The 27,345-nt window shown below is 35.9% G+C and overlaps 1 protein-coding gene across 5 annotated transcripts; it reads right to left on the bottom strand.

Annotated features, from left to right (window-relative positions):
* Positions 1 to 88: 88 nt before the first annotated feature.
* On the bottom strand, positions 89 to 26,594 carry LOC103974458 (chromatin structure-remodeling complex protein BSH). 5 transcript variants are annotated; one of them, XM_009389296.3, is made up of 11 exons: positions 26,437 to 26,594; positions 26,083 to 26,171; positions 19,298 to 19,392; positions 3,552 to 3,623; positions 3,424 to 3,471; positions 3,247 to 3,330; positions 2,806 to 2,844; positions 1,557 to 1,639; positions 1,297 to 1,371; positions 1,037 to 1,132; positions 89 to 389 (listed from the first exon to the last, which is right to left on the bottom strand). In XM_009389296.3, the coding sequence occupies exons 1-11, from the start codon at positions 26,484 to 26,486 to the stop codon at positions 329 to 331; spliced, it is 792 nt and encodes a 263-aa protein (XP_009387571.1). In that variant the 5' UTR covers positions 26,487 to 26,594; the 3' UTR covers positions 89 to 328. The 5 variants fall into 5 exon arrangements, with proteins under 5 accessions (XP_009387571.1, XP_064941766.1, XP_064941767.1 ...); XM_065085694.1 differs by having other exon boundaries at positions 89 to 382; XM_065085695.1 differs by having other exon boundaries at positions 89 to 382; positions 1,297 to 1,356.
* Between the last annotated feature and the right edge of the window lie 751 nt (positions 26,595 to 27,345).

The raw sequence follows: 27,345 nt of genomic DNA, 5'->3' as shown, positions 1-27,345 counted from the left end.
ATAATTAACGCCGCTACTGAAGACCATCTTCCTACGCATTTCAAGCAGAATGCATTGCATCAATTATCAGCCGAGAGTATTATTAATATGAACGGGCATCAACATGATACTTTAAAGGTAAGTGTCATGTAATATTTACATCCAAGTATGCAATTGACACAGCAAGCACACTCTTGATTACATCAAAGAAAATGATCGAGACAGCAGAAACTTGTTTATGATTCAATGGCTAATGAACAATGTTTCTAGCAGATACAAGGATGCTACACAAGCCTCCCTCGGTCAAGCAGTCAGCAGTCCCCTTCGGTCGACCATGGGTAGACACAATTCAGCCATGAGAATAGCGTGTCTGGAAGCTCTCTTCTTTTTCATCCAGCTTTCTCTTTAAACTTGCATGCAAAAGGTCAAAAAAACTAGTAATCAATATTTGGTTATTAATGATCAACCTTTGTGGTCGGTATTCCCACATTTCTAATTAAAACAGGCAAGAGAAGCTCTGGAAGGAAAAAAAACAGGAGAAACAAGTTTCGAAAGATGGATGTCAATCATTAACGAATAGAACAGGAACCTAGAATTCATGAAAATCATAGAGGACTAGGGTCCTTCTCAGATAGACAAATGAATTTGCAAGTGGTAGTGCCACACGCTGGTGTGCCTTTGCATTGTGCAAGATATAGACATGTAAAGAATAAAATAATAACTGTGAGCGAAACAAAAGACTAATAACATGAGATCATATTTTCTGTCCATGATGTGCCCTGCTTGATAAAGCTTGGAGCTTCTTCAAGTGGCATCCTAAACATCGATGTTGCCTTCGATGCAAATGAAAAACCTTAGATCGAGGCCCATGTCTTCGAGAAACAACAACTAAAACTACGCGGAACTCCCTGGGTTTCTCAACAAAGCTTCTCTTATGATGGGTAGCTTTTGAAGAAATGAAATGTAATTATTGTGTGTATACACAAATGATGCTCCTATACTGTAAGCCCATACTATGCTTCTTTGGATCACTGCTACATAGGAACAAGATACATACCGAGCATTTAGTTCTTCCCTTGCATCAAGAGCCCCAACTTCCTCATTTGACAAAATATCAACAATGGGCTCATACAGATACCATTCTTTCCTTTTCCTTCACAAGATAGATATCATTATAGAATCAAAAGACAATCTTGGTAATTTCTTACAAGGAAAGAGAAATGCAATACTGACAAAATCCGGACATGTAGAAAGTCCAAACGACTTTCTCTTTGTCTAATCATAGAGCAATTTGATAGCATTGAAGAATCATCTTACCGGATGACACTTCCTTTACTGCCAAATAACTTTCCTAAGTCCACTGTATTGCCTGCTTTACTGCAAAAAACAAAACTATAAAAGAATCATTTCATAGTGCTAACAACAACAAAAAGAAAAACAAAGAATTGATACTTCCCACGTCTTTTTTTATCCCAACAATACATCTCAAGTAATACATGACAGGTAACAGGTAGACCTACTTCGCACAAACCATAGAATCCTAGAGGAAACTATGACAAAAGAACATCGGAGAAAACCTGTTTGCAACAATATCTGCTCCTCGTCGACCCTTCTTCCCAACCCTGGTTTCTCTGGCTGAAGAAATAGATTGAGTTGCAATCTGAACGACAATATATTTAGGAGTATAATCAGTTTGTCAAACAATAATTCACTAAAAATGTTATAATAATATATGCAAAATATTTTTCTAGTAACAGATTATCGCAGGAAAAGAAATCTTGATTGATTATATGCAAATTGATGCCTAAGTGAACGTGCTTACACTAATACAAACTTGGAGTGGTAGACTAAAATGCATGTTTGTAACAAATATATCATTACAGAAAGCAATTACATTTTGGCATAAGAATCATATATGCATTTCATGCTAAGAACCTGTGTATGTACAGCACTTGGAGCAACATAGAGAAAACTCCATGTGCTAGTTATATTTAAATGTACAAACTTCTCATGATAAAAGACATCTTCAAGGTAATTTAATGCAGGCATGGCACAGGATCTCCTAAACTCAACGTCCACCTTCAAGACAGAAGGCGAGTCTTAGTGAGAATGCAGTATAAATGAAGTAGAATTTCCAATAAGACAAGGCTCCAACCTAACGTGATCACGTGAACCCTTCAGTTATGTATAAGGAGATGAACCACTTGCATATTTTTTTAGCCATGCAAACCAGTGTCAACTAGACTTTCCAAGACCAAGAGCAATGCAAAAAACAGACTCTACAAAGAACATCATTCCAAGCTTCCCTTGACTCCAGAATATATATATGTATAATTTCAAGGAGTAATAAAATGTTGTTCATGCTGCTGCATACGAGGTGGCAAAGTGACCACATCATGTCATAAGAAACCCCACCATGATTTTTAAAAAGCCTAGGCTAGACCTTTCAATGGTTGTAGATGCCAAAGAAATAGCCCAAGAAATGACTTCAAGAAAAGTCACTTTGGCTAGTTCCACATAGATCTAGGCTAGATCAGCATGAATCTCCTAAATCCGCTGATCTAGGCTAGCTTCTATGAGTAATATTTCAAAGAGAAATTTGCATCTACAAAAATTTAATGTCTAGAAATAAGGGAAATGTCGACATATACAAATTAAGTAAAAATGCACAGCAAAGCTACACTAGCAACAGGTAACATAGAACTAATAGGTAGATTATCTTGGCAAATAAGAAATCCAGATAGCATAAAACAACACAACTCATAAAAATAACAGTCATTATACATTAATTGGTATAAAAAAAGACAGCAAAGACATATATCTAACCTCATAAAGCTGCTCTCTTATGGAAACTGCAATTGCTGGCTGTAAACATTGATCCACAAACTAGTCAACATTTACTAGGTTGTACCAGTCAAAAATCCTTAAATTACACAGCAGAAATGTGAACTGCATTTTAAGAAACAGAAAGATATAAACATATAGAAGCATACAGTCTGTTCCTTGATGAACTGCACTTATATATATACATGTGTTCCAACATTTACAAATTCAAGAATCTAATTTAAATTATGCAAACATTTCTAATTTACCTAGTCCATGGCATCAATTCACAGCTTTAAAATGGAAACTCTTTAGCAATAGAACACAAAAAGCTCCAAATTTACTGGTCTTTTAGAAGCTTGTATGACATTGTGTCTTGAATAATTAGGATAGATCCCAAATACATATTACATTAATTAGATGTCAAAGAGATAGTATACTTACTCCAACTTCAGGATCTCCAATATCCAAGTCCTTGCAAAAAGTTCGTGCAAATTCTTCAGGATCACTTTCCAAATTGCTTATGTCCTAAAACCAGAAGAAATGCATCAAGAACAATATTGAAAAAATACCAACATATCAACCTTCTAAAAGCACAAAAATTTCATAAGTCAAACTTACCCACAAGAATTGATCTCTTATTACAGTGTTATTAACACGAAGGTCAATCTGTGAAATCATTGCGGTTGAGATACCCAAATAGCCTATCTTCAGAGTTAAAATCTGTGAACATTTATCAGTAAGCATACCTTCAGCGGCACAATTTTCTCCTTGATATGCATTTCTTGCCCTTCATATGAATGAAACTCTGCTAATTGTGTCTGTTACCAACAAGTTCAAAAAAAATATTAGCACATCTGATAAATGGTGAGGATTATGAGATGCTGCATCATTAACATTATCCTTGGCAATAAAATCAGGACATGATCTAGGAAATTAGCTAGTTGTAAGATCTAATATTCTCAAAATTTGCTACCATAAAAATACGATCATTATGCAGAAAAAAAAACAAGCTCTTCCCAAAATCAAGTAGATTATGCAACCTAGGAAGATATTAGGCATGGAAAAAGAAGGATTAACTTAAATCCCTTTCGATCGGTAATGAAATCAGTTTCAGGTTCAATTAAAATGTTTTAATTTCAAACTAGCTTTTTTTATTTTTAGTATTTAGAGGGGTCTTTTGTAAAACTTATAAGTTGCCACATGGCAACATCTCTTATGTTTCCCCAATTGTTTTCTAGATTGATCAAGGAAAAGAAAAAGAAAATAAATAAAGAAAAAGATGAAATGAATCAAAATCTGTTTTAATAAAATATTTCATCTCTACAAGAAAGTTTCACCTAGCCGCAAAGATGGAAGACTATCAATCAAGGGTTTAAATAGGTGCTCGGGTGCTCATGTAGTTGCTCCAGTGAGGCGAGGTAAGGCCCAAGCACCTTAGGCCTCGACCAAGCGACGCGTTTCAGTGAAGCGCCGCCTGGGCGCTCTCCTGAACCTAGGCGCCAAGCGCCTCAAGCGAGCGCCCGGTTCAAACGAAGCAACCGAACTAGACTATTAAGTCTGGTTCAGTTGAAATATAGCTAGTTTAGTTCAATTAAACCAACTAAGCTACATACTATTACTATACCTACAACAGTGATTTAAAAAGCGCTAGGCGCTAAAAGGCGCCAAGGTCCAAAAACGCCCGAGGCGCTAAAATATAAAAATATATAATATAATTAATAAATATAATTATTTAAAATTTTAAATTAAAATATGCTATTAAATTAAAAAAATCTATTAACAGTATTGAAAATTAATAATTTCAAATAAACCTAACAATATTAACAGTATACAGTATACTGTTAACAGTATACTATATACTGTTAACAGAAAGAGAAGAAGGAAGTGTAAGGGGGTGCTGAGCCTGCTGACTGAGAAAAGAGGAAGCGGCAGCGGCAGCGAAGTGTAAGGAGGCAGCGGTGACAGCGGCAGCAGCGAGCAACGGGAGCGAGAGCAGGAGCGGTGAGCAGTGGGAGGCACGAGCAGCGACAGCGGCAGCGACAACGGCGAGCAGCGGGAGCGGGAGCAGGAGCGGCGAGCAGCGGGAGGCGCGAGCGACGACAGAGGCAGCGTTTGTGAGCAGCGACAGCGGCGAGCAGCGGCAGCGGGAGCAGGAGCGGCGAGCAGCGGGAGGCGCGAGCGACGACAGAGGCAGCGTTTGTGAGCAGCGACAGCGGTGAGCAGCGGCAGCAGGAGCAGGAGTGGCGAGCAACGGGAGGCGCAAGCGGCGACAGAGGCAGCGTTTGCGAGCAGTGACAGCGGTGAGCAGCGAGATCGGGATCGGGAGCGGCAGCGGCGAGGGTTAGGGTTGGGTTCTCACTTATATCGATTTTAGTTGGTTCGATTGAACCAACTAACCATCAGAGACCGAACCAGGACCGAACCAGACCTAAAATCCTGGTTCGGTCGCCTTGGTTAACCCAGGCGCTCGCCCGAAGTGCCCAGCACCTGGGCTCGGGCGAGCGCCCAAGCGGCGCCTGTTTGAAGCGCGCCGCCTGGGAGATTAACGAGGCGCTCGGGCCTCGCCTCGCCTCGCCCGAGCGCCTAGGCGAGCGCCCGAGCGCCTTTTTAAATCACAAACCTACAAAAGCAGCTATTGCCTCCACCGTCGACGCTTCCTTTGCCATTGCTTCCACTGTCGATGCACAAGACTGATGTTTCCTCTATCGTCGATGAACGAGTCCAACGGCCTAGCTTTTGTGCGCGGTTCCGTCCGCCACCGTTGCTTCCATGTGCAGCTCCTTCCATCATCGAGGGAGAGGACCATAGCTTCCTCCGCCACAGACGAACACCTTTGAAGCTTCCTCCGCCCACAACATCACCGTCCGCAGCTTTTGCCGTCGTCGCTACTATCATCCGCAGCTTCCTCCACTGCTACTACTGTTGTCCGTAACTTCCTCCGCCACCACCATCATCGTCTGAAAGTTCCTTCGTCACCCTTGCCCTCTCCTTCCTCACTTTCCACTATCAACGATTCTTTTCTCCCCCTCTAACTATTGTTAACTATAGATAATCTATTGTTAACAGTAGATTGTTAACTACTGTTATCATATAATAGTCCCTATTTAGATTTTAACACTACTAATCTCTATTTGTTTAGAACTGTTATTAGGGTTTCAGGATTAATGGCAACTGTACAAAATATTTCAGAAGACTCATCAAAAAATTCAAGAAACGATCCCGCTTAGAAATATAATTATCTAAAGGATCCTAAAGATCACAAAGCAGTTACTTGCATTTTTTGTGATAAGATTACTAGAGGTGGTATTTTTCTGTGTAAAATAGCATCAAGTAGGGAACTTCAAGAATGCATCAACATACAAGAAGTGTCCACCTAATGTCAAAAAAGAGTTGCTATCATAAATATATGAAAAAAAGATGCAAAGGAATGAATCTTACGGGATTTTACTTAAGGATAATGAACAAATTAAAGATGATGATAGAGAAGATTATTCAAAAAGTGTCTACTCAAGTGGGAAAAGAGTATATAACAGAAAAGAAAAAGAAACCATGGTTGTTAAAAATAGTAAAACGAGATCGATGGACTAATATATGTATCAAGGATCACAGAAGCAACAAGGGCAAGCAGGAGCAAAATTAAGAAACAAATATAAGTGATGCTTATGATAAGGAAATAAGGGGAAGAACGATTTAGCACATTGCTCGCTTCTTCTATCAAGCTAGTCTTCCCCTTAGTGCTTGCTGTTTAGATAGTTTTACAAAGATGATTGAAGCTATTAAAAGATATGGTAAGGGATTAAAACCTCTAAGTCATTATGATTGCAAGTTTCATTATAAAAAAAAGAGTTGGATTATACAAATGACTTATTAAAGGATCACAAAGAATCATGGGCAGAGCATGGTTACTCTATTTTGTCAAATACTTAGATCGATAGGAGACATAGGAGTATAAGTCATTATGATTGCAAGTTTCATTATAAAAAAAAGAGTTGGATTATATAAATGACTTATTAAAGGATCACAAAGAATTATCGGTAGAGCATGGTTACTCTATTTTGTCAAATGCTTGGATCGATAGGAGACATAGGAGTATAATTAATTTTCTTTGGGAATCATGTTTGTGAAGTCAATAAATGCATCATCTTTTATAAAATTTAGAGAAAAGATATATGAGTTGCTTGATAAGTTTATGAAAGAATTTGATGAATAAAATGTCATCAAAGTTATAATCGACAATAAAGTAAATATATGTTAACCGGTAAGATTTATCTTTTGAATTTTTTAATCTTTTAATTACTTTATGTCTCCAATTTGAATAGAAGACTATATGACTCGTAATGATACCGAGATAATGAGGAATGAAATTTGAAAGGTTGATAGATGTATTTGTTGGAAACACTTTTGGAGAGGAGAGAAATGGATTCACTAAATTTAAAATCACAAACGGATACAGAAACTCACCACCCTAAAGATACTTAAACAAGGATACAAAACTTAAAAAAAGACTCACCACTCAAGGAAATATCCAAGAGATATAGAGATGAAACCCACCACTCTATGGTAAACCAAATAGATACAGAGTTAAAAGAGAGAACTCAAAGAGTTTTTGCAAATACAATCAGATTCTGAACTATTTATAACTCTAAAAAACCAAAATAAATACTAGTGCATAAAACAACTCTCCATGCATAAGGAACTACGAAATTTATTACTTTACAGTTGATAACTAAGCATTTTTAATGCATTCCTTAGTCATGAAGAAAAGTTGAATCAACTGTCCCTTTGAATCTACCCACTAGTTGGAAAGTTAAGAGTCTGAGCTTTTTCAACTTATAAAGGCATGCCCCTTAACTCTTTAGTAATCAATTTGGGCTATTCAATCAAGTTGGGCCATCAGTAGTTTTGGAAAATAGGCTTGCAACTCATTTGGCTTATGGGCTATCATACTTAAGAGGTCTGAATTAAAGGTTATGGGTCAAGCATTGTAGGTTGTAGAGAATACCATAGGATCAGCAAGATTTACACGAGCTGATTGTAGCAAATTAGGTGCTCCCGTGTTAATCTCCCCTAATTGAAAGAGACTTGTCCTCAAGTCTTCATTTGTTCCATCAACATGATAAGGACTTAAATCAACAACATTGAATGTTGGGGACACTCCATAATCTCCAAGTAGCTCAATCTCATAAGCATTCTTGTCATGTCTCTTAAGCACTTTGAATGGACATCAGCCTTTGGTTTTAATTTCCCAAATTTGCCTGGTGGAAATCTCTCCTTCCTCAGATGAATCCAGACCAAATCACACTCATTAAACTTCACATGCTTTATGTGTTTGTTGGCAGCTCACATGTACATCTCATTTTGCTTCTCAATAGTTGCTTAATACTCTCATGCAGCTTCTTTATCTGTTTAGCTCTCTCATCAGCATCTTCACTAAATTGTTTAGTTGTTGAATGAGGAACTAAGTCCAAAGGACCAATAGGATTAGCACCATAAACAACCTCAAAAGGAATCTTATCAATGCTATGATGCATTGACGATTATAGGCAAACTCAATTTATAAAAGAATGAATCTCATTGATCGTGGTTCTTGCCAACGTAGCTTCTAAGTTTCTCAAGCTTTTGTTTGTTACCTACGTTTGCCCATCGATTTGTGGATGATGAAAGCTACTAAAATTCAAAGATGTACCCAGCTTCTTCCATAGAGTTCTCCAAAAATGGCTAAGAAATTTTGAATCTCGATCATACACCATAGTTCTTGGAATGTCATGCAATCTCACAATCTCCTTGAAGTACAAATCAACAATATAAGATATATCATTTGATTTGAGAAGAGAACAAAGTGAGAAATCTTTGAGAATCTGCCAACAACAACCATGATAGAATCTTTGTTCCTTTGAGTTCTTAGTAGTCCTAAAACGAAGTCAAGACTCATATCCTCCCATGAAGCACTAGGCACTGACAATCAAGTGTACAAACCAGAATTTTGACTTCTTGTTTTTGCCAAATTACATACTCGGCATTGCTTCACAAGTCTCTTCACATCTCTGAACATCTTAGGCCAATAGAAATTTAATTGAACAAGAGTTACAATCTTAACCCTACTAAAATATCCTCCCAAAACACTACCATGAACTTCAGTTAGAATTACTTGTCTCAAAGAACAAGATGGAATACAAAAAGCATTAGCTCGAAAAAAAAAATCATCAAAGATTGAAAATTGTTGAAAAGAACCCGATTTACAATTCTGCCATATTTAGTTTAAATCCATATCATTCTCGTAGAGATCTTTGAATGTTTCAAATCCAACCACTTTGACTTCCATAGCTGATAATAAAGAATGTTGTCTACTCAATACATCAGCAACTACATTTTGAACACCAGATTTATGCTTGATAGTAAAGTTATAAGATTGCAAGAACTCTACCCAAGCTGCATGCCTCTTGTTTAGCTTATGCTAGAGATTAATGAACCTCAATGCCTTATGATCAGAATATAGGACAAATGGCTTGGCAAAAAGATATTGACTCTAATGAGATAAGGCTTTATAAATAGTATAAAACTCCTTATCATAGGTAGAATATCTCCTTCTTATATCATTCAGCTTCTCATTAAAAAAGGCAATGGGCTTTCTTTCTTGACTCAAAACAACACTAATACCCACATTAAAGGCATCGCATTCAACCTCAAACATTTTATGAAAATTAGGTAGAACTAAGATAGGAGCTTCGGTCACCTTTCTTTTTAATAGCTCAAAAATATCATCGGCCTCACTAGTCCACTTGAATTTATCACATTTCAGGCATTCGGTGATTGGAGCAACAATAGAGCTGAAACCCTTAATGAATCTTATGTAAAAGAAAGTTAAGCCATGGAAACTCCTCACATCATGCAATGAAGCTGGTGTTGGCCAATTAAGAATAACCTCTACCTTACTTTGATCCATCGTGATTCCATCTTTTGAAATAACATACTATAAAAACACAATACTAGGAAAAATCACACTTCATATTAGCATTAGTGATTTAAAAAGTACTAGGCGCTAAAAGGCGCCAAGGTCCCAAAACGCCCGAGGCACTAGGCGCTCGTCGGAGTGAAGCGAGGTGCTAAAATATAAAAATATATAATATAATTAATAAATATAATTATTTAAATAAAAATATGCTATTAAATTAAGACAATCTAAGGTACAAAATCACAATATCACATTAACAAAAAGTCTCAAAATTCAAAAAAATAAAGTTTTACATCAAAGTCATTCATCATAATCAATATTATCGTCATTTTCAAACAAAACATCTTCATTGAATTCGTCATCTTCCTCTTGTCCTTCCTCTTCATCAAAATATGTTTCATTCTCTATGTCTTCAACAATAACAGAAGCCGAGCTTGATGCTTTTGCACTCATTTTTCTCTTTATCATCTATCTTGTATATGTTTGTAATTTTTCAACACTTGAAGCTCTTGCCACATCTCCCCATGTCAATCTATCATCTTCAAACACAAGCTCGTCTTTAGTATCTTGCAAGTTGGCACCTATTTCTCCCACCAACCACTCATTTAAATCATCAATATCTTGTAATGAAATTAGATCAATTCTATTTTGCAAATCATGACGAGCCTTCAAAACTTGATTATACTTTATGTAAACAAGATCGTGTAATCGTTGATGTCCCAACCGATTTCTTCTCTTCGAGTGAATCTGTCATGTCATATAATTTAAAAATATATTAATACATATATATAAATAAATTAATTAATTGAAACAAAAATATTTAGTGATCCTTACATGCTCAAAGACACTCCAGTTTCGCTCACAACCCGAAACACTACATGTCAAACTAAGTACTTTGATAGCAAATTGCTATAAGTTCAAGGTGGAATTTCCAAATAGACTCCACCATTCAACTGTAAAATTTATGTTATTATTAGTAATAACATAGTAACATACTATAGATGAAATTAATTATATCAAATTATTAATACCTGAAGACGTAGTTGTCCTGGATCGAACTGTTATTGGAATTCCAAAAAGACCTTCAATATTTTTATATAAAGATAATTCATAAATAACCTTATCTTGCACCTCAAGGCTTGGAACTAATCTTGGAACACACTAATGTAACCTATCCAAATTTCTGCATCAAACCCAACAGATTTAATCTTGTAAAAGAATTCAGGATTCAAATAATATCCTACTGCATGTAAAGGACAATGAAGTTGATAATTCCATCTTTCGTCAATAATTGTAAAAATTTTCTCATATTTTTCTTCATTTTTATTAAAAGACATTTTAATTGTCTCCTTTACTCTATTAAAAGGCTCATAAATATATCTCATTGTAGGCTTATTTTTATTATCCAACAACTGAAATACTCGAACAAGAGGGTTCATTACCTTTAATATATAAACTACATGATTCCAAAAGGATGGCATTAAGATGATATCAGTAGCCCTCTTGCCTTTTGCTTATTTTGCTCATTTGCTTATCACACATTTCTCAGAAGTAAACATGTTTCTCAAATTATGTTTTTAATGATACACACTCTGTAAAGTCAAGAATGAAGTAGCAAATCGGGTGACACCATATCTCATTAATTCTTTATTGTCTGTGAATTCTCTTATCATATTCAAAGCCCAAATATAATTATAAAAAAATCCAATAACAAAAATTGCTCTTTCTAAGGTTATTTTGATGTTTGAGATCTTTCCAATATCCTCCAACATTAAATCAATATAATGTGTTACACATTGAGTCCAATATAAGTGTTGTATTTTTGTTTTAAGTAATTTACCTGAGACAAAGGATAACAAAAATGATAAGACTTAAGAGTTTAACACATTTAATTGAAGATAAAATAATTAAAAATTTTAAAAAATTCAAAAGATGAATATTACCAGCTAATACATAGTTGCTTCCATTGTCGGTTATGATCTGAACGATATTTTGTTCTCCAATTTCTTCCACGAACTTGTCAAGTAAATCATATATCTTGTCTCTAGATTTTACAAAAGATTAAGCATCTATTGACTTCACAAACATATTCCGTAAAGAACAGTTAATCATAAAATTAATTATACTTTTGCGTCTCCTATTAGTCCAAGCATCTGACATAATAGAGCAACCATGTGTTGCCTATGATTCCTTATGATCCTTTAGTAAGTCATTTGTATAATTCAACTATTTTTGCAACAATGGAACTCGCATCTCATAACAACTTGGAGGCTTTAATCCCGCACCATATCTTTTAATAGCTTCAATCATTTCCTTAAAATTATCTAAACAAGTTGTACTAAGGGGAAGACCAGCCTGATAGAAGAAGCGAGCAATGTGTTGAATTGTTCTTCCTCTTATTTCTTTATCACAAGCATCACTTATATTTGTTTGTATAAATTTTAAGCCTCCTGCTTGCCCTTGTTGCTTCTGTGGTCCTTGAAATATATATAGATCCATCAGTCCTTTTTTACCCTTCTTAGTACTCATAACTTCTTTTCATTTTTTGTCGTATACTTTTTTCCCACTTGAGTTAATACTCATAGAATAATCTTCTTCTTCATCTCTGAGATGTTCAACATTATCTTCTGGTAAATTCTCATAAGATTCATTCTTTTGCGGTCATTCATATAACTCAACAACTCTTCTTTTACCTCAGGTTGACACTTTTTGTAAGCTGCTGCATTCTTAAAATATTCTACTAGATGTTATTTTGCATGAAAAATACCACCTCTAGTAGTATTATCGCGGAACATGTAAGTCATTGCATTAGGATCTTTCAAATCCTTTAAATAATTATACTTCCATGCAGGATCATTTTTTTATGCCATTGGAGAATCTATTGAGTTGCTTTGTACACTTGCTATTTATCCTGAAACCTAACAATTCAAATAAATAAAAATTAACAGTATTAAAATCAAAATAATATATTATTAATCTAATAAATAAAAATATTATTACTAGTATACAGTTAGCAGTATACTGTTAATAGTATACTATCGAAAGAGAAGAGTGTGAGTAAGGGAAGACCGAGGTTTATGATTGAGAAAAGCGGTAGTAGTAGTAGTAGTAGCGATAGCAACGAGCAATGGCAGTGGGAGAGGTGAGCGGCGATAGTGGCAGCGACAGCGGGAGAGGCGAGCGGCGATAGTGGTAACGGCAACGGGAGCGGCGAACGGCGATAGTGGCATCGGCAGCAACGAGCAACGACAGCGAGAGCGGCGAGCGAAGACAGTGGCAGCTGTAGTAGCGAGCAGCGACAGCGACAGCAGGAACGGTGAGCGACAACAGTGGCAGTAGCAACGACAGCGGGAGTGGCGAGCGACGAGCAGCGATAGTGGCAGCGGCAACGATAGCAACGAGCAACGGCAGCGGGAGCGGCGAGCAGGGTTAGGGTTGGGGAAGTCGCAAGAGGAAGGCTGATATCAGTGCTTTAGTTGATTCGATTGAACCAACTAAAGCACTGGAGACCGAACTAGGCCTAAAACGTTGGTTCGGTCGCTTTGTTTAACTTGGGCGCTTGCCTGAAGCACCCAGCGCCTGGGCTCGAGCAAGCGCCCAGGCGGCACTCTTTGAAGTGCGTCGCTTGGAAATAAAGCAAGGGGCTCGGGCATCGCCTCGCTTCGCCCGAGCGCCTATTGAAATTACTAATTAGCATACAGATTTTGCTGCCTCAAAATAAAAAAGATCTCTTTAAGATGATTTATATGCTCCTCCTCACTCCTATTGTACACCAATATGTCATCAAAGTAAACCACAACAAAAGAACCAATGCATGACTTAAGTATGTGATTCATAAATCTCATGAAAGTGCTAGGAGCATTAGATAGCCCAAATGGCATAACCAACCTTTCATATAAGTCGTCCCTAGTTTTAAATATTGTTTTCCACTCATCTCTAAGCCTCATTCTAATTTGATGATAGTCACTCAAATCAATTTTAGAGAAAATAGAAATATCACACAATTGATCAAGTAAATCATCTAACCTTAAAATGGAAAAACGATAATCAATTATGATTTTGTGCGACTGTCCACATACATTCTCCAAGAACCATCCTTCTTAAGCACAAGGCTGGAATCGCACAATGACTCATGCTCTCCTGAATCAGCCCCTTTTCCACCAACTCATTCACTTGCCTTTGAAGTTCTTTATGCTCTTTGGGGCTCATTCTATAGGCTACTTTATTAGGTAGCACAACCCTTAGAATAAGATGCATGTGATGTTGGATGTCTCTCAAAGGTGGATAACCATGTGGAATCTCCTCCGGTATAATATCTTGAAACTCCTCCAGGATTGGTTTCATGATTGCTGGTGACTCCTTATGTTGTTCATTCTCCTCTACTACTACTAGAGCCAAAACATCACCACCCGTTTCTAGTACACCCTTGCATTCACCATAGGTCAGAGCACTAACTTCCTTCTTTGGTGGACTGGTTTCAAAAGGTTGTAATGGAGCTAAAACAATCTTTATTTCATTCACCTTAAAAGAATAAGTATGTTTATAGCCATCATACAACACCCTCTTATCTTAATACTAAGATCTACCCAACAATAAATGACAAGCATCCATAGAAGCAACATCACACCATACTTCATCTTTATAATGCTTGTTAATAGAAAACTAAACTAAACTAAACATCTTTTAGTTACCTTAATGTTATACCCCTTTTGCAGCCAGCATAATTGGTAAGGATGTGGATGAGAGATTGTCTAACTTTAGCTTCCGCACTATCTCTAAAGACACCACATTCTCAAAGCTGCCACTATCAATGATCACCAAGCACACCTTGCCATGAGAAGTGCATTTGGTGTAAAATACGTTCTTTCTCACCTAACTTTTATCCTCAGCCACATAAGACATTTAAGCTATATTGTACCACAATAGACAAACCATGACCAGTATAAGTAACCTCTTCCTCATCATCATCAAATTATGGTTCATCGTTGGCTTCTTCTTCTTCACCACTATGATTTTCAACCAAAGTAATAATCCTTCAATTTGGACAATCTGAAGTAATATACCCAAAACCATGACATTTGAAATATTTTTAGCTACTTGGTGTAGAAGAAGTAAGTGTTTGTTTGCTGCCAGCAGATCCTTCACCCTTGTCTTGCACCTTTGACACCATCTTGCTTTGGAGAATAGGCTTGGAATTTCCTCCTCTCAAATAACATTCTTTTGACCCATACCGAGAACTCTTTTCGAACTTCTATTGCTTCTCAACTTTTAAAGATAACTTGCTTACATCATTTAAAAACCAATATGGCTAGAGTTGAACCACTTTAACAATCTCATACTTCATACCTCCTAAGTATCTTACAATGGTTTGCTCCTCTAGTTCCACAAGCTCTCCTTTTAACATGAGATTATCGAACTCTACTGTGTACTCCTCTACTCTAAGATCTTTTTGCTTGAAATCATAAATTTTGAGAAAGATCTCTTGCTTATAGTTGTCAGGCAAGTATTTCCTCTTCAACTCCCTTTTCATTTTTTCCCATGTCACGATCTTACTCTTCCCCTCATATTCCCTTTACTTTTTTAGATTTTCCCATCAAAAAGATGCATTCCTTCTGAGTTTAAGTGCCACAAGCTTTACGTTCTTTTATTCTAGTGGTTCATGAAACTCAAACATTCTTTCCACCGTATTAAGCCAATCAATAAAGTCGTCAATATTGATTTTACCTTCAAACTCCGAAATATCCAAATTTAGGTTGTATTTGTTCTACTACTCGTCTTGGTCTCTATACCTTGCTCGATATCTTCCCAACTCCCTTGGGTGAGGAGGTGTATCATCATCAGAACCAAACTCTTGGGCATCATTTTCATGTTGGTTGCTTTTTCTCCAAAGTTCTTTAATAATTTCATTCTTTTCTTGTATACTACATAGTAATCTCTGTAACTGCAACCTTAAGGACTCAACGTCATCTTTATGGCCACTACCTTCACCAATTACATATTTTTCATTCCGTCTTGCCATGATCTCTAGCCTTTAGCTCTGATACCAAACTAATACCAGGATAAGGAGGAATGGAATTTGAAAGACTGATAGATGTATTTGCTAAAAACACTTTTGGAGAGGAGAGAAATTGATTCACCAAGTTTAAAATCTTAAGGGATATAAAAACTCACCACCCTAAGGATAATTTAACAAGGATACAGAACTTAAAAAAAAGACTCATCACTCAAGAAAATATCCAAGAGATATAGAGACAAAACCCACCACTCTATAGTAAACCAAAGAGATGCATAGTTAAAAGAGAGAACTCCAAAAGTTTCTACAAATACAATCAGATTCTGAACTGTTTCTAACTCGAAAACACCAAAATAAATACTAGTGTATAAAACAACTCTCCATGCATCAGGAATTGCTTTGCAGTTGATAACTAAGTCCTTTAATGCATTCCTTAGTCATGAAGAAAAGTTATATTAACTCTACCTTCGAATCTACCCACCAATTGGAAAGTTAAGACTCTGAGCTTTTTCAACTTATAAAGGCATGCCCCTTAACTCTTTGGTAATCAATTTGGGTTATTCAATCATGTTAGGCCATTTGTAGGTTTAGAAAATGGGCTTGCAACTCATTTGGCTTATGAGCTATCGCATTTGAGAGGTCTGGATTAAAGACTATAGGACAAGCATTGTGGGTTATAGATAATACCATAGGATCAGCAAAATTTACACGAGCTGATTATAGTAAATTAGGCATTCCCGTGTCACCTAAGTCTTATCAATTTCGTTTTCCTTTGTCTTAAATAAATTACTTTGAAGCAAAAAAAGACAACACTTATATTGGACTCCATGTGTTGCATATTGTATTGATTTAATGTTGGAAGATATTGAAAAGATTCCTGGCATCAAGAAGACTTTCAAAAGAGCAATTTTTATTGTTGGATTTCTCTATAATCATATTAGAACTCTAAATATGATGAGAGAATTTATAGGCAATAAGGAATTAGTGAGATATGGTATCACTCAATTTGCAACTTCCTTCTTTCTTGATATTATAAAGCATGGATCATAAAAAATATAACTTGAGAAACATGTTTACCTTAGAGAAATAGGTGATAAACAAATGAGTAAAAGAAGCGAAAGACAAGAGGGCCAGTGATATCATCTTAATGTCGTCATTTTGAAATCTTGTAGTTTATACATTAAAGGTAATAGACCCTCTTGTTCAAGTCCTTCTATTGACAAACAATGAAACGAAGGCTGCAATGAGATATATTTATAAGACTATGAATAGAGCAAAGGAGATGATATTTGCAATCATTAACGAAAGATGAAATTGTCAACTTCATCGTTCATTACATGTAATAAGATATTATTTGAACCCAGAATTCTTTTATAAGAATACCTCCATTGAGTTTGATACAGAAGTTATAAATGGGTTATATAAGTGCATTGCAAGATTAGTTCCAAGCCTTGAGATGCAAGATAAGATCATATGTGACTTATCTTTATATAAGAAAGCTAATGGTCGTTTTAGAATTTCAATGGCAGTTTGATCTATAACAACTACATCCTTAAATATTTAAAAATTTATATAATTAATTTCATGTATAGTATGCTATTGTTAATAATAAAGTAAATTTTACAGCTAAATAGTGGAGTCTATTTGGAAATTTTACCTTGAACTTATAGCAATTGCCTATCAAAATTCTTAGTTTGACTAAAAGTGCTACGGGTTGTGAGCGAAACTAAAATATCTTTGAGCATGTACGGATCACAGAATTTTTTTGTTTCAATATACCTATTCTTTTTTAGGTAGATGTATTAATATATTTTTAAATTATATGGCATAATAAATTCACATAAAAAGAAGAAATTGGTTAGAACATCAACGATTACATGATCTAGTTTGTATAAAATATAATCAAGCATTGAAGACTCATCATTATTTGCGAAAAAATATTGATCCAATCTCACTACAAGACATTAATGATTCAAACAAGTGGTTGGTGGGGGAAATAAGTGCGAACTTACAAGATGCCGAAGATGAGCTTGTATTTGAAGATGACAGCTTCACATAGAGAGATGTGATAAGAGCCTTAGGTGTTGGAGAATCACAAACATATACAAGACAAATGACAAAGGTAAAAATAAGTGCAAAAGCCTCAAATTCATCCCTTGCCATTGTCGAAGAGGAGGAAACCTATTTTGATGAAGATGGATGAGAGGAAGAGAAAGATGATATGTTTGAATATGACGATGTTGATTATGATGATAATTGAATTTGATATAAAACTTTATTGTTTTGAGCCTCTTGACATTTTTGTTATTAGAATATGGATAATGTGACTTGGTACTTTAGATCTTTTTGATTTAATATCATATTTTTATTTATATAATCATATTTATCAATTATATTATTTTTTTAAAATTTTAATATTTCAAAGTATCTCGCTTCGCTTGGGTTAGCGCCAAGTGTCTCTAGCATTTTGGGACCTTGGTGTCTTTTAGCTCTTAGCGTCTTTTGAATCACTGTTATCAATCATATATTTTAAATAAAAGAAAAAGTTACTTATCAAGATGAATCTAAAAATTTATCTTTTCGAAAGAAGGAAAAGATAAATGCTTGATTAGCTTTGTGTGATCGAATTTTATTATTTTTTTCTTGTACTTGAAACCTATAAAAAAGTGCAAAGAGATTGTAATGGGATCTTAAGTTGTTGAATGAATGTAAGAGTTTCTTTTCACACGTGTGAGTAGCGCAAACGTATAATCTTCACATCGATGTCAATTGGAAGGGCTTGGAGCAAGTCCAAAAGTATTCTATTTTTATCTTTGTCTCCTCTCTTCTAAATAGACTACCGTCTAACTTCCACCATTCCTAAAATTTCTAAAATCCTAAATAGCAGAAAGTGTAACATTGTTAGAGTTACCCTAAAATGTAAACTTGTGATCAACTTCACAATCAAGTCAAACAAATCAAGAGGGTGAAACAATGTTTCTCTCCTAATGTGCTTTGTTGTTCCCCCCTTGCTTTGTCACTTTTTTTCTTTTCCTCTTATCACCAGCTCTTTTGCAACAAGACCCCTAAGCTTATCACCATTTAAATTGTCCTATATCAATATGCAGTGTTGCAAATAAATTGAAGGAAACTAAATGATAAGCTCTGGAGTGATTAAAGTGAAGAAGTTCAATAAAAATAATCAAGATACTAGTCAAACAATAAGAACAATAGAGAGAAAAAGAAACCAAGAAAAATTTCCTATTTCTAAGGGATAAATGATATTTTCTATCTCGTGTGCCAAGCTTGATAAGCTCTGGGGTGATTAAGTGAAGAAGTTGAATAAAAATAGTCAGGATACTAGTCAAACAGAGAAAACAGAGAGATAAACTAAGAAATACATTCTGAGGGGTAAATGATCTTTTCTATCCTGTGTCTGCAGTTTATGTTGCAACCTATTTCCTGAGAAAAGAAATTCACCACCTATTTCTTATGCAATTGAAGACAAGGTCAAAACCAAGTAAATAATTTACAATAAAGTTACTTACTTGAATGGATTGAGCAATCTGGGTAACAAATGTTGGAGGTAGTTTGAGATCCTTCACTGTCCTTTTAGCAAAATTGTTCACTTCCGAGTCAGGATCTTGAAGTGTAAAACCGAAAAGGAATGAGTAAATACAACTACATATAACTCATGCACAATTTCAAAGTTGGTAAGCAGATAAGTAGATGATACTTGGTAAAGAACGAATCCATCACTGCAATGTTAATTATGACTTCATGTCTACTTATTAGTAGAAACTGAAAGTGGTCTATTTTCAACACACACAAGCATGTACAACACAATGCTATAACTGATCATAAGCCATCATCAGCTAAAGCAGTTGACCTAGTTCAAAGAAAAATTCCTTAGCGAATACAGAAGTAATTCAGAGGACTTTCTTATAATTGAGTGGATGAACAATTCAGACAGCAGAAATAGCAATGTAATAAGTCCTATACTCTTACATGGTTTAAATCAAGGTTCGCCGTACCGTACCATACCGGTGTTTCAACCAGGGCTCGGTATGGTACGGTACGGTGTACCGAGTGGTACACCTGATTTCACCGATTTAACCCTCCGAAAATACCTAAAAATTAAAAAAAAAGTTAGGATAGGGTTTTCAAGTTACGAATAAATATAGTAATAGTACAAGTTTAGCAAAATCAATGTAAATTAGGTAAGAATAGTATCACATATCTTTTTCGAACTTTGAGGTAGTCTTGTTCGAGGTTCGTATTTCAGCTCGTTATAGATTGAAATATCTATAGAAAAATCAGTTGAATTGTTAGACTATTTTGTTACAATATAAACTCTAAAATTCAAATGAATTAAATAATCACATATCTAGATATACCTGATTGTTGATTTTACCACCAAAACGAACGACGAGCCTCCACGGATGGTGGATCGAGGTCCTCGATCCGATACATATCAATATGATACGTTTGTTGGACCCAATCATGAAATTGATCCCATGACATAGTGTATTGATACACTGTATACCATTGATGCATCAATGTGGTGCTGATCGTAGATTGATCGTCATGAATCATATTTGTCCGAGACAGCTCTTGATACATATATTAGTGCTGTTCTGTATCATGCTGTTGCTTAGAGAAGGATGACCAACTATCACCATACTGTTGTTGCCCGTATGATTCTCCATAATACGATGGTTGTGAATACGATGAGCCTCTTTCTGTGTCTATATCATGTATGCTCTGTCGCATTTGTTCATATTCATCCACTGCCTTCCCCTTCCCCTTCCCCTTCCGCGCATAAACTTGGCCAGTACCTTGTCGAGTTCTATGATCTGAATCTTGAGTGGCATGTGTAAAATATTGCTCCTCAGTCCATTCACCACTCTCAAGTTGTGTAGAGGAGACCAACGACTGCCTGGCATCACCGCCATCATCTGTCGAGGCACTGCTGTCCGTGTTGCTGTCATGTCTCTAGACCGAGCGAGAAAGAGAATGTGATTGTGAAGGTGTCTCGTCACCCGACTCGATTCTTTCCAACGATGCAACTGATGCTACTGCCTTCCCCTTCCTCTTAATCTTCTCAAATTAGCCTCGATTGAATTCACAAATCGTTGTTTTATAGAGTTTAGGAGAGAAAAAAAAAGTTTGAGAGAGAGTTTAAGAGAGTATAATGAAATAGGGGAGAGAAGAATGGTTTAAATAGGAGGCGAAAGGGCTCGAACGGTCAAATTGACCGTTGGAGCACTGTAGCACTGCTACAGTGCGGTAACAGTCGAAATCAACCGTTACCAAGTGGTACCAGGCGGTAACGGTCAAAATTTCAACCGTTACCGCCCAATATTACCCCGTATCGTCCGATACAGGGTTTTTTGGGCGTACTGCTCGTTAGCGGGCGGTCCGCATACCGATAGCCTGTCGGATCGGTACGTACCGCCCGTACCGGGCGGTACGATTCGATATGGCAGGCCTTGGTTTAAATATATGTTAAAGGTTCCCTAGACTACCTTATATAGGAGTAAAAAGTAAAGGTCTCCAAAACCCATGGATTTACTCAACTGACATTCAACTGAAACTGAAATGCTTTGACCAAAGTAAAAAACAGATTGTAAGTTGTGTGTTTTGATTATACAATTGTAAGTGAATGATAAACAAATATCAATATGATAATACTATGTATTACATACAAAAAGAGAAAGCAAGACATGAGGCAGTCTATATTGCATATTCCAATATATTCTAGGTCATCCTAATTTCTCATCCTAATAGCTAAAGTTTAACCAGAATAAAATAGAACCGTTCAAACTCAACAGAAGCTGGCCAATTTTGGCCGGTTCAAGCCAATTCCACAGCCTTAAAAGAAGAAAATAAGAGAGCAGAAGGAGCAAAAGCAACAGAAGAGGACGAGAGTGAATACAAGATAGAGGAAAAGCAAAAGGAAGAAACAAAGCCTAGGACCATAACCTTGAAAAAGAAGAGGCAATGTAATTGCTATTGACTATAACCACCAAATTTAGCCAAATTGGCACTGTTCTTGCAACGTTCGTCATCTACATACATTAGACATAGACAACGAAATAAAGAAAAAAATAGGGGAATGATTAAAAAAGTCCTTAACCCCTTAATCTTAAAGAACTAGGGATGTCATCAATAAAAAAGATGTCATATAATTGATCATATCCTATGAAAGATCTCTTCAAATATTCTTTTTCTACGGTTGTTTTTGCATTAACACTTTACCTGCACAGTGATAAAGAAGCATCAGGTCTATAGCAGTGATTTAAAAAGTGCTAGGCACCAAGGTCTCAAAACGCCATAGACGCTCGCCCGAGCGAAGCGAGGCGATCTAAAAATATTAAAATATAAAAAAATATATATATATATATAATATAATTAATAAATATGATTATTTAAATAAAAATATGACATTAAATTAAAAAGATCTCAAGTACCAAATCACATTATCCATCTCCTAATAGTAAAAATGTCAAAAGACTCAAAATTCAAAACAATAAAGTTTAACATCAAAGTCATTTATCATCATAATTAACATCGTCGTCATTTTCAAACAATTCATCCTCATTGAATTCATTCTCTTCCTTTGGTCCTTCTTCATCAAAATATGTTTCATTCTCTTCAACAATAACAAGAGCCGAGCTTAATGCTGTTGCACTCATTTTTCTCTTCGTCATTTGTCTTGTATATGTTTGTAATTCTCCAGCACCTGAAGCTCTTGCCACATCTCCCTATGCCAAGTTATCATCTTCAAATGCAAACTTGTCTTCGGCATCTTGCAAGTTCACACCCATTTCTCCCACCAACCACTCATTTGAATCATCAATGTCTTGTAATAAGATTGGATCAATTCTATTTCGCAAATCATGATGAGCTTTCAAAGCTTGATTATACTTTATATAAGCAAGATCATGTAATCGTTGATGATTATTCTTTATATAAATAAAATCATGATTATACTTTATACTTGATTATACTTGACTATACATTATAATTTGAAAATATATTAATATATCTATTAAAAATAAATTAAAATATTTTGTGATCCTTACTTGCTCAGACACTTTAGTTTCGCTCATAACCCGTAGCACTGCATGTCAAACTAAATATTTTGATAGCAAATTGTTGTAAGTTCAAGGTGGAATTTCCAAATAGACTTCACCATTCAACTGCAAAATTTATTTTATTATTAGCAATAACATAATAACATACTATAGATAAAATTAATTATATCAAATTATTAATACCTGAGGATGTAGTTGTCCTAGATCGAACTGCCATTGAAATTTCAAAAAGGCCATCAACATTCTTATAAAAAGATAATTCATGAATAATCTTATCTTGCACCTCAAGGCTTGGAACCAATCTTACAATGCACTGATATAACTCATTCAGAAATTCTCCATCAAACCCAATGGATGTGATCTTATAAAAAAATTTTGGGTTCAAATAATATCCTAATGTATGTAAGGGACGATGAAGCTGACAATTCCATCTTTCGTCAATGATTGTAAATATTTTCTTATGTTCTTTTTTTATTAAGATACTTTTGAATCATCTCCTTTGCTCTATCCATAGCCTCATAAATATATCTCATTGCAAGCTTATTTTTATTATCCGCCAACCGAAGAACTCGAACAAGAGGACTCATTACCTTTAATATATAAACTATAAGATTCCAAAAGGACAGCATTAAAATGATATCACTAGCCCTCCTACCTTTCGCTTCTTTTACTCATTTGCTTGTCACCCATTTCTTTGAGGTAAACATGTTTCTTAAGTTATATTTTTGACGATGCACGCTCCGTAATGTTAAGAAGGAAGTAACAAATCGGGTGACATTATATCTCACCAATTCCTTGCTGCTTGTGAATCCTCTCATTATATTCAAAGCCCCAGAATGATTATAAAGAAATCCAACAATAAATATTACCCTTTCTAAAGTTTTTTTTATTTCAGAGATCTTTCCAATATCCTCCAACATTAAATCAATATAATGTGCTACACATGGAGTCCAAATATAAATTTTTTTTTTTTTCAATTAATTTACCTGCTACAAAGGATAACAAAAATGATAAGACTTAGGAGTTTAATACATTTTCCATTTAATTACAGACAAAATAATAAAAAAATTCAAAAGATGAATCTTACCAGCTAATACATAGTTGCTTCTATTATCGGTTATAACTTGGACGACATTTTGTTTACCAATTTCTTCCATGAACTTGTCAAGCAAATCATATATTTTTTCTTTAAATTTTACCAAAGATGATACATCTATTGACTTCACAAACATGGTTCCTAAAGAATAATTAACCATAAAATTAATTATACTCTTGTATTTCCTATCGGTCCAAGCATCTGACATAATAGAGCGACCACGTTTTACCCATGATTCTTTGTGGTCATTTGTATAATCCAACTCTTTTTTTTAACAATGGAACTCACATCTCATAATAATTTAGAGGTTTTAATCTCATACAATATCTTCCAATAACTTCAATCATCTCCTTAAAACTATCTAAATGAGTTGTACAAATGGGAAGGCCAACCTGATAGAAGAAACAAGCAATGTGCTAAATTGTTCTTCTCCTTATTTCTTTATCGCAAGCATCACTTATATTTGTTTGTCTTAATTTTAAGCCTCTTATTTGCCCTTATTACTTCTATGATCCTTGATACACATATAGGTCCGCACCCTTTTTACCCTTCTTAGTAACCATAACTTCTTTTCCTTTTCTATCGTGTACATTTTTCCCACTTGGGTTGACACTCTCAGAATAATCTTCTTCATCATCCCTAATATGTTCAACATTATCCTCTAGTAAAATTCCATAAGATTCATTCTTTTGCATCTTTTTTTATTTATATAAGCTAGCAGCTCTTCTTTTACCTCAGGTGGACACTTCTTGTAAGCTGCTGCATTCTTGAAATTTTCTATTAGATGCTGCATTGCACGAAAAATACCACCTCTAATAGTCTTATCATAAAAGATGCAAGTAATTGCATTAGGATCTTTAGGATCCTTTAGATAATTATATTTCCGTGTAGGATCCTTTTTTGAATTCATTAAAGAATCTATTAAATTGCTTTATACACTTGTCATTGATCCTGAAGCCCTAATAATAATTTTAAATAAATAAAGATTAGTAGTGTTAAAATCTAAATAGTATATTAGTAATCTAATAAATAAAAATTATTTTGATAGTAATTAATAATCTACTGTTAACATACTATTAACAATAGTAGGGAAGAGTAGAAACCGATAGTGAGAAGTCACCGTGAGAAGCTGAGTTGCAGACAGTAGGAGGCAGTAGAGTCGTAAAAAATAGAAGGCAACAGGCAACAGCAGAAGCTGCGGAGTCACGGGTAGTAGGAGGCAGCGGACAACAGTAGCGGAGTCATGTCGTGAACAGCAACAAGCAATGGACAACAACAGTGGCTGCAGACAGCAACGGAAGCTAAGGAGACTCAGTCGGCGACAAAGGAAGACTCAGAGGCAACGAGAGAAACTATCGACGGTGGAGGCAGAGGGAGAAATCGTTGGCGGTGAACGCAGAGGGAAAAACCTTCGACGGTGGAAATAGTGAGAGAAGCGTACGTAGGGTTTAGAGTCGGGGTCGCACGTTGATATAACCGCGTGCGTTAGTTGGTTCAATCGAACCAACGAACGCAAATTTAACCGAACCAGTCTTAAAAGTCTGGTTCGGTCACCTTATATGACCAGGGCGCTCACCCAAAGTGCCCAAGCGACGCCTCTTTAAAGCACACTACCTGGCCCTTAAACGAGGCGCTCAGGCCTCGCCTCACCCGAGCGCCTAAATAAACGCCCAAGCACCTTTTTAAATCATTGGTCTATAGTGGAGCCCATTGACAACTTCAAAACTACAATGTAGCAGATTACCAAAGAAATTACAAAATAATTGTGCCCTATAAAGCACACATCAAATAGAAACTTTTTGTAACAAAAAAAGTTGAGAAATTTTAAGACGTGTCATAGAAATTTTTTTGTTTGAATAAAAACAGAATTAACAGGTTATTATGAGGTATACTCTTAAGAATTGCACAATATTGAAGAAGTTACTACGAAGTTGGTCACTGAGTCAATAAGGTCTCAGCAGTTCTAGATAACAAATACTTAAATATTTCACTGCACCCAAACCGAAATAATAACACATGAATTAGAGTTGGATTATCCAATTAATAATAGATACAGATGATATATATCACGCACACATCAAGCAAATTATAGATGAATATTCAGGGCAGATCGTAATGAGAAAAGAAGCAAAAATACCATTAGGATTCCAAGTGAAGGCATCTTTGAAGCGCTGACCATCGATATCCAAATCCAAGCGAATGGGCACGAAATTCTCCGCCGTTGGCCTGCCAACAGCAATCAGAAACAAACACATCTCACGAGTGAGTGAATACAAGCGACGAACAACAAGGGAAAAAAGAAGCCCACAAGCACAACACAATCTAAAAATTAACACAAATAGAAGGAATTCCTCTTAAAAATCGAGAATAGATAACAAACCGACCTCAACCAACTAGAAATCAAAGGAATGAAAGGAAAATAAAAATAAAAAGTGAAAAAAACGACAATCAAAGAAAAGAAATAAAATGAGGAAATCGAGAGGGAACTCGCATTCTAAATTTCATGGGGGCTTTGGAGGCGCCTGGATGGAAGGATCTCATCCCCTTCGTTCTTAAATCCGATCGAGCGGAAGAGGGACAGGAGTCCCGAACGGAGCAGCAGAACGCCGACGGCTCCTTGTGGTACGATTCCCACGGACGGTGGTGATCGAGGGGGGCGTCAATATAGGCTGTTGATGGGTTGGGCCGGTTTGATCCAAATATGCCCATATTTTGTAGCCCGACACCAAAAAGACTGATATTAGATTTATTACGGCTCTTTGTGGGAACGCATGGCCTAGGGATGGTTGTTAAGCTAAAATCGAGCCATTCAATCAAAGTTCGTTATCCATGCTTGATTTGGACCCGTGGATCAAACGGTCAAACTATAGGTTTTATATGGAATTATTTAAAAATATATATTATAAATATATATTATATATAATAATAACAATAATAAATAAAAAATATATATAAGATTATTTTTCTAAAAAATACTTATATTTTGGGTTTTTTTTCAAATTATACCCTTTGGTTTTTTTCAAATATTGTTAATACAAAAGATATCCAAACTATCCCTCCTCTATCGTCACATCACTTATGTTGTCCGTCATCAACCCACAACCATCACCCTTTGTTCCCATCGCAAGACCTCATTATCAATGGATAAGGGAGGAGGTGGAAAGAAAAGGGAATGAAACATGAAAGGGAGAGAAGATGATGAGGAAGGAGAGAGGAAGAGGAGGAGGAAGGGGAAAAGGCGAGCGATGAGGAAGGAGAGAAGAGGATAGGCGACGGGGATGGAAAGGAGAGGAGGAGAGGGCGAGTAGCCAGAAGAGGAGGAGAGTGCAGGCAATAGGAAAGGAGGGGAGAGGAGGAAAAGAGGACAGGGGATGGGAAAAAAGAGGGGAGGAGGAGGAGA

The sequence above is a fragment of the Musa acuminata genome, chromosome BXJ1-10, assembly GCF_036884655.1.
Source record: "Musa acuminata AAA Group cultivar baxijiao chromosome BXJ1-10, Cavendish_Baxijiao_AAA, whole genome shotgun sequence".
In the NCBI taxonomy this organism is placed as follows: Eukaryota; Viridiplantae; Streptophyta; class Magnoliopsida; order Zingiberales; family Musaceae; genus Musa; species Musa acuminata.
This window is presented reverse-complemented; position numbering and strand designations above follow the sequence as displayed.

What these genes read in the sequence shown, in the direction of transcription:
- LOC103974458 (XM_065085694.1), bottom strand. Translation starts at nt 26,486, where the DNA reads ATGAGATCCTTCCATCCAGGCGCCTCCAAAGCCCCCATGAAATTTAGA. An exon ending in AGAAAATTGTGCCGCTGAAG is followed by an intron (nt 3,472 to 3,551) that starts GTATGCTTACTG and finishes ATGATTTCACAG; the next exon opens with ATTGACCTTCGTGTTAATAA. An exon ending in AGTAAAGGAAGTGTCATCCG is followed by an intron (nt 1,133 to 1,296) that starts GTAAGATGATTC and finishes TATCTTGTGAAG; the next exon opens with GAAAAGGAAAGAATGGTATC.